Source organism: Mesitornis unicolor, unplaced genomic scaffold, assembly GCF_000695765.1.
Source record: "Mesitornis unicolor isolate BGI_N332 unplaced genomic scaffold, ASM69576v1 scaffold42067, whole genome shotgun sequence".
Taxonomy (NCBI): domain Eukaryota; kingdom Metazoa; phylum Chordata; class Aves; order Mesitornithiformes; family Mesitornithidae; genus Mesitornis; species Mesitornis unicolor.
In genome coordinates this window covers 15696-22776 of record NW_010195148.1, presented here as the reverse complement: position 1 = coordinate 22776, position 7081 = coordinate 15696, and the positions used below count along the sequence as shown (strand labels likewise).

At 55.7% G+C, this 7081-nt stretch overlaps 1 protein-coding gene across 1 annotated transcript; it reads right to left on the bottom strand.

Moving 5' to 3' along the window:
• Window positions 1-3006: 3006 nt before the first annotated feature.
• RSPO1 (R-spondin 1) lies at window positions 3007-6860 on the bottom strand. The gene is made up of 5 exons (XM_010188024.1): window positions 6767-6860; window positions 5091-5282; window positions 4457-4606; window positions 3904-4092; window positions 3007-3164 (listed from the first exon to the last, which is right to left on the bottom strand). The coding sequence occupies exons 1-5, from the start codon at window positions 6858-6860 to the stop codon at window positions 3007-3009; spliced, it is 783 nt and encodes a 260-aa protein (XP_010186326.1).
• Window positions 6861-7081: the final 221 nt, after the last annotated feature.

The window sequence follows — 7081 nt, the reverse complement described above, 5'->3', positions numbered from 1 at the left end:
ACAATAGAAATTGCACCGTTCCCAGCCCAGGACCTAAGCTGTGGATGTGCCATCCCCCATCCCATGGGGTGAATCACCCCAAACCCGAGTGAACTGCCTAGAAACTGTCCTGCAGATCTGGAGCCGTGAATAACCAGGTGTTATAATAAACGGGCGTTATAATAAACGGGCGTTTGCTCAGCAGCACAGATACAGACGTTTTCTGTGCAGTGGGGCTTCCTACAAGGAGGATAGGCAGGGGTTACCTAGGGTTGGCTCCGTCTTTCCAGGCATTTTTGGCCAGTTGGGATCCAACTCCAGTTCTGGTGAATAAAGCAAACCACGCTTGTTCAGCAAACCATTTATTTATTTGTTTGTCTGTTTAAAGAAGCATATTTTACAGTGATGCCATGGAGAGAACACCACAAGGGATCGTATTGGGTGGGCTAAAGAGAGCGTTCACGTGCGTGTGAGTCGAGATGACACCAACATCTGAGGAAAGCTGGGGCTGTGGAGCTCAGCGTGCAAATCACGTCGGCCAAAGGCAAAACGTTTCAGCTCTCGGGGAGCGGGTACGAGCGCGATTCTTGAGCTGATTTAGAAAAGAAATCTGCTTGTTTTTACATTTTCCTCCTAATCTTTCTAAAACAATTTAAAAATCACCCATACTGAAAAATCCTGGATTTTCTCAATATGCATTTTAAACATTCCTTTGCCTTTCTCCCTTTTCCTTCTCATTTTGCCATGAGAAAGGAAGGGAAAGGTCTACAACAGAAGGAAGTTTGTCAGTTTTTCTAAAAACCTCTAGACAGTTCTATGAAATAGGTTGTGTTGATTTATCGTATGCAGCTTAGTTCTTGAAACAGTTGTGCTGATACTGCCATGAGTCGCTGTGGGGAACGCAGTCAGTTCGCAGAGCCGCCGTGTACAGCACCTTGCTAATGCCCTCTCGCCCCTCTCTAATCCGCGTTGAGAACCGGGCCGAGGTGCAGGAGGGAGGGAGGAGGCGTTTATGGATTCGCAAGCCGAGGTTCACGAGGGGGTTACTGATTATTGCTGCTAAAAAGCGGAAGGGAAAAACGGTTCTGCTTACATGCAACGCCATGGCACAAACAAAACCCTTCTCTCGCGGGCCGGACGATGCAGCGAGATCTGATCTTTCAGCTGGGAGGCTTTCAGGAATCGTCTGAACGCGATCCATAAACAACTCACAGGATGACTTTTAAGAACCTCGTTCTCTCTCTTGGTATGCTGGTCGTTCATCATTGTGCTGAAATGGAATCCCCTTGAAAAGATATAACGGCTCCGTGTTTACTTAAACACAAAGTGGATGATGGGCTGAAAGGTTTTGCTGCCAGCAGAGCAGTCACGGGGAGCTTGGTACAGCTGAAACGCCCGTGCAGCTCCCACGTCCCACGCTGAGCCAAACCAGCCGCGCAGGGGATGGGCTGAGGGCGAGTTCGGGTGTCCCCAGAGGAGCAGAGACCCCCCAGCTCTTGCAGGAGGGGATCGGGGCTGCTGGACGTGGGCAGGCCACTCATGGAGGCGAGCGGGGGCTCTCCCACAGGCAGCCCTGTGCACTCGCTGGCTTGCTCTGCCCCCCAAAACAAGGGTGTACAAAAGCAAGCGCAGCCAAGATTGTAATCACCCAGGTCAGTTTGGGGAAAGCTTTTCCTTGCCCATCACCTCCCAGGGGAGCTCACAGCTTTGGCAGCACCTCGCTGATCCACCCTGGGCACGTCCCTGGGGACCATGGCATCTCCCTGGCTCTGTTCCTCAGGACCAGGGGCTGTTGCTGAGCTCCAGAGAAGTTAAACGACTGCACACGTTCGTATTGAGGAAGCACGTTTTAAGACAGAAGGGAAGCTGAGCAGGATGCCACCCACAGTAAAGCTCTCCGTGCAGAGAAGGCAGCGCTCACATGTGCCCTGTGGGGGTCCCACGGGGTCTCTGTCCCTACGTCCTTGCCTGGTTCCTGTGCCAGGCGTCAGCTCTTGCAGAGGCAGGAGGATTTGTGCTGGATCCAGAGAACTCCAGTTGTGGCACGCAGGCCAGTGGTTTCTACCAAACTTCACTGCTTGCTTCTCTTCTGCAGAGCCCGAACCGTGTGTTCCCCCTCTGCCGTCCCTCCTGCTCCACGCCTGGCTGGGTCCGGTGGACGAGCGTGTCCCCAGCTGTGACTGAACAGGCAGGGTCACAGCATTTTGACACCCTGTGGGTTGTTGTAACCTCTCATTGTCTCAATCTGCTGCAAGTTAACCAGATTCTCTGGTGGGAAATTGCTCGGGGGCTCCACGGAGCACAGCTGGGTCGGCCGATCTGCGGCTGCGGTGCGGCTGGCAATGCGTCCTGGGGTTTTCTTAAAGCTTTGGTGAGATCTCCTTCCACAAGTGAGTCTCTGTCCTGTGGGACACCAGCCTCCATAGGGGCCAAGGCATGAACCACACACTCAGGAAGCTGGTTGTCATTTTGGGTTTTTTTTGTGGTTTTGTTTTTTTAATTTGAAATAACTCTTTGAAGCAGATTCAGGGCAGACACCACTGACCTCCTACCACAAACGTTTGACGTGTATTCGCAGTGATAAAGTCATACAGTTCAAAACACAAAATAAAGGGCTGGGGGAAGAGAAAGAGGCCTCTGCCTTTGCGTGAGTACAGGCCCAGGTCAGGGGAGCGGCCACACAGGCCCAACCTCGCCCCTTCCAGTCGCCCGCTCTCGAGTCGAGGCCTTTGGTCATGAAGTCTCACATCCGGGTCCTGCGTCGTCTCCTCCTCCACTTCTCCTCCCCTCGGCGCCCCCATGGAGACCCGGGGAGGGGGTGTCCCTCCGTGTCCTGGGTGCCCCGTGTGTGCGGCCTTCTTCACTATTGTGTGTGTGTGTAGTTTCCTTTGGGTCTGTGGTCGGTCCGGGAGTATATGTCTGTCTTTCTGGACATGTGTACGTGTTGTGTAGCAGTGCTCTGGTTCAATAAAGCTTTCATATACATAGCAGCAACGAAGTCTTGCCCTCAGGTGACGTACGGGGCAGCTACTGGGCAGGGCTGGCAGACGTCGCAGGGACCGCGGCCCCTCTCTGTTTGCTCTTCCTCTTCTTGGTGCCAGACTTAGTGTCTTTGGTGTCTTTCCGATTCCTGTTCCCGTTCGCATTATCTTGCTTTCCTTGCTCTTCCTTTTTCTTCCTTTTCCCTGCAGGAAAGCAAAGGGGCATCATCAGGGTCTGGGGCAGAGCGAGCTGCTGAGGGGGACAAAGGGCCTGTGCCCCTACACACACAGGGGTGTCCATGAGCCGCCCTATCTGCCCGGCTGTGCTTTCTATCGTGAGCTGCTGCCTAAATACAGACAGGGAAGCAGCATCAGATCAGGGTTTGGCTGTGTAATCGTGGTCCCCAGCAGCAGTGTTAACACTTGCTCATACCAAGCCCCTCACTAACGCACGCTGTGGGTGCAGCAGAGGAACAGGGCGGCCGTGTCTGCCCCCCTGCTCAGCAACGTCGGTCACTGCTCAGAGCCGGTTCACCCCAAAATGCTCCACCCGGCTGCAACCCTCGTCCATCCCATACGGGGGTGACCAAACTGAATTTTCTCCAATTCCTGGGAAAAGCACAGACCTAAGCAATTTGGTGGAGGGGAAGACGACTCCCACCACCGCAGCGCACAGGCGTGCACCGATGGCTGCTCTCTGGCCAGAGGAGAAGCTAAAATATCCAAAAGCCCATGGGACACAACAGGCTCTGCTGTGGGTCCCCCACCCAGGGGGCTGTGCCAATTCCACCCGGGGTGTTTCTGGCTGCTGTCACGCTGTGTCCCCTGTACTGTGGGGGGTAGTGAGACACGCACCACACACAATACCGGACAAATGGCTGAGTACTTGGGCCTGACAAACAAAGGCTGCTGGGGAGGGATGAGGGATCCCACGTCCGCTCACCTTCGGGGCACTGGTTCTTCTGCACGGTGCATCGCCGCACCTCCGTGGTGGCGGGACACAGGGACGCGTCCCCGGAGGGAGCCTGCAGAACCCGCCGCGTTCGCTCTTCGTTGCCCTTCTTGAAGCCACAGAGCTTCCTCTTCTTGGAGCAGGGCCCCCAGGGCCCCCACTCGCTCATTTCACATTGCGCTGCCAGACAAAAAGAGAGGCCAGCGGTGACTCTCGTTTCTCCATCGCTGCCTCAGGACTTCGCAGCCCTCACACCTCTCCCCGCTGCAGGTTTGAAGGGTACACGTGGTACCCCAGCAGCTCCCCAGATTTTCAAGGCACCTCCTCCTTTCACACGTCCCAGACACGCGACAGCAGCGCTGGGTGCTGCTCCCTGTCTAGACTGGTCCCCAAGAGGCTCTGCCCTCTGAAGCACTGGGTCTGGCCCCTCAACACGGGTACCATGAGCTGTTGTCTGAGAGGCGTTCATTTTATCAGCAATAGATGTGACCAGACCCGACAGACGCACACGGAGCTCAGCAAGAGGTGCCCGAGCATCACTTACCAGGACTGCTGCACTCCATGGTGCCGTTGGCAGCAGAGTAGCCTTCGGGGCAGGTGACGTAACATCTCCCTTTGTGCAAATACAAACCTTCCTTACATTTTGTGCAAAAGTTTCGACTGAAACAGGACTCGCAGTTCTCAATTTTGCATTCTGGGGGAGAAAAGAAAACCACAAAGCCATCACGTATTCTGATGGGAGCAAAAGACACAGAGACCTCCTCGCAGCTAACAAGAAGTCGCTGCAGGGGTCTGCCAGGAGCCAGGGCCACTCTGGATGTCCTTGCTGTGCCACTCTGTTTTCTTTGAGCCATTCCCTGGTACAGGACAGAGCCGTGGTGCTGCGGCGCTCACAGCCTGCAACCACCACCAGATCAAAACCAGGCACAGTGGGAAAGTCTTGGGCTGGTGCTCATCAGACAGCCAGAGTGGGACGGGGCAGAACGAAGCCCTGTATCAACCACTCCAGCTGCAGTAAATGGGGATAAGTTATGGGGTAGAGCACTGCCCTGCTCAGCACCACCTCCTCCCCTTGGCTACAGCCACCGCATCCCCTCTCACCCAGGTGCAGGCAGCAGCATGCCCTGCACAGCACCACCGCCCTCCCGCATCGCCCCGTCCTCCCACCCCGCACTCACTGATGCACTTGTTCATGTCTGTATTGCGAAGGCCGAAGTACCCCAGCGGACAAGACGGCAGGCAGATCCCGATTTGCCGGATGTCGTTCCTCTCCAGAAGGATGAAGAGTTTGGGGGAACATCTCAGGCACCCGTTGAACTCAGAGCACAGGTCGCAGCCTCTGGCACAGCCCTGGCTCAGCTCAGTGCTAACTGGGAGAGCAGGAGGGAGACAGGGTTAGTGCCCGCCCGGGCTCTGCACGCACCCCAAAATGTGACACTGTGGCCTCCACGCCCCCTCCCCTCTTGGGGCTGTGGGCATTAAGGTTAATTACCACCTGGGTAATTCTGCACCGTGCCTGGAGCCAGGCTGCAGCTCAAGCTCGCTCTGACCCCGCTCATGCTAACTGTACCCGTCAGTGCAGGAGATTTCACTGCCCCAAAATAGAGATGTGTTCTCAGCTCCGAAGTCCAGTCCAAGAAAAATACTCAATCCCATGTCTTCAGAGTTTTCTGCTTTTAATTATCGTATAAAATGCTGCTTGTTTTGAAACCAATAGCATTCTTTGCAAGCTAGAATGCAGGTTATTTTTATTAGTTTATTATGCAAGCTGTGTCCTTGTTTATAGAAAAGCTGTGTATTTAAAAAGTGTATTCTTTTAAATACTGTGTTTACTACACTTCAAAAGCAAGCACAGAGCCCCACGGTGTTCATGTGCCAGACCAGGAGGTGAGAAACCTCCTCTCTGCCCCTGTGAGCCGCGACCCCGCAGCGCCCAGCCCCAGCGCAGGGTCCATGGGAAATGGACCAGAAGGCAGAGAGGTCCCAGCCCCCAGCCCCTTGGTGCCCTGAAGGGTTTGTGGGGTCTGGACCGGGACCTCCCCTCAGTATTTTGGGCCCTGTCACCCCATACACAAGGACCCCCAGGACCCAGCCCCATCCCTCCCGCAGCGCTGGGCAGCGGTGCCAAGGTCTGCCTCCACGACAAAGGCACAAACCGGGCCCTCACTGGAAACTGCGCTTTATAGCATTAGCCATGACATCAAGTTTTGCTTGTTCTCACAGGGCTCGGCGGTCCCAGCTTTAATATAAAATAATTTTTATGTAATTTAATTTGGAACAGCTCTAATGTAAAACAGCTCTAAAACGAGCTGACGTGAACGAGGGCAAACCCACGTCCTGCTCTTGTGCTGGCTCAGCCAGGATGTCCTGGGCTGGGACCGGCCAAGGACCACCCGGGTCGGAGGGACAGTTAAAACCCTGTGCACCTCGGGTCCCACCACAGCACGGCCGCATCATGGCCCAGTACCTGAGAGGGACCCATGCATGGCCACTGCCCGGGGGAGAGCCTGCGGGGGCTCCGGGTGTGATGGGATGGGGGAAAGGACAGAGCAGCAGCAGCACTGGGCAGGGGGATGGGGAGCGATGGATGGGGAGCGATGGATGCCCCCTTCCCTTCCCTCGACTGCTCCCTTCTCCCAGGAAGGCGCCTGATGATGCCAGGAGCCATTGGCCGGGCCCTGCGAGGAGCCATTGGCCGGTCCCTGTCCCGAGGCACAGCCTGCAGGGCTGTCCCTGACTGCAGGCACCGGGGCAATCGCCCACGGTCGGGGCTGGTATCACATTCACCACCGAGTACCGATGCCACAAACCGCGCAGCATCACAAGAAAGAGAAGAAAAGCGTCTCATACATACTTCGTCTTTGCCTCTTGCCCTTCACCACCTTGCTGCTGCCCGTTAGATCCATCGAGCTGAGAAAAACCAGCACCACAAGCAGTCCAAGCTGCATAGTAACTCTCCAGCGCTGCAGCCCCTCCGTTGCAGGGTGGTCGGAGGAGCCCGCTCCACAGCTGGGGATCTCTCTGCCGCTGCTAAAACGTCTCGGGCGGGATCAGAGCTGAGAGTCTGTGCGCAAAGCCTGGTACGGGACCATATCCACCAGCAGCAGCGAGCTTAGGTAGCCGGAAACATGGCTCTACCTTCATCCCCGTGCGGCGCGCAGGAGCTCGG

Excerpts from the sequence above, each read along its gene's own strand:
- RSPO1 (XM_010188024.1), bottom strand. The coding sequence starts at position 6,860 with ATGCAGCTTGGACTGCTTGTGGTGCTGGTTTTTCTCAGCTCGATGGAT. Across the intron at positions 5,283-6,766 it reads GGGCAAGAGGCAAAGACGAA|TTAGCACTGAGCTGAGCCAG; the intron begins GTATGTATGAGA and ends CTGCTCTCCCAG. Across the intron at positions 4,607-5,090 it reads AGACATGAACAAGTGCATCA|AATGCAAAATTGAGAACTGC; the intron begins GTGAGTGCGGGG and ends TTTCTCCCCCAG.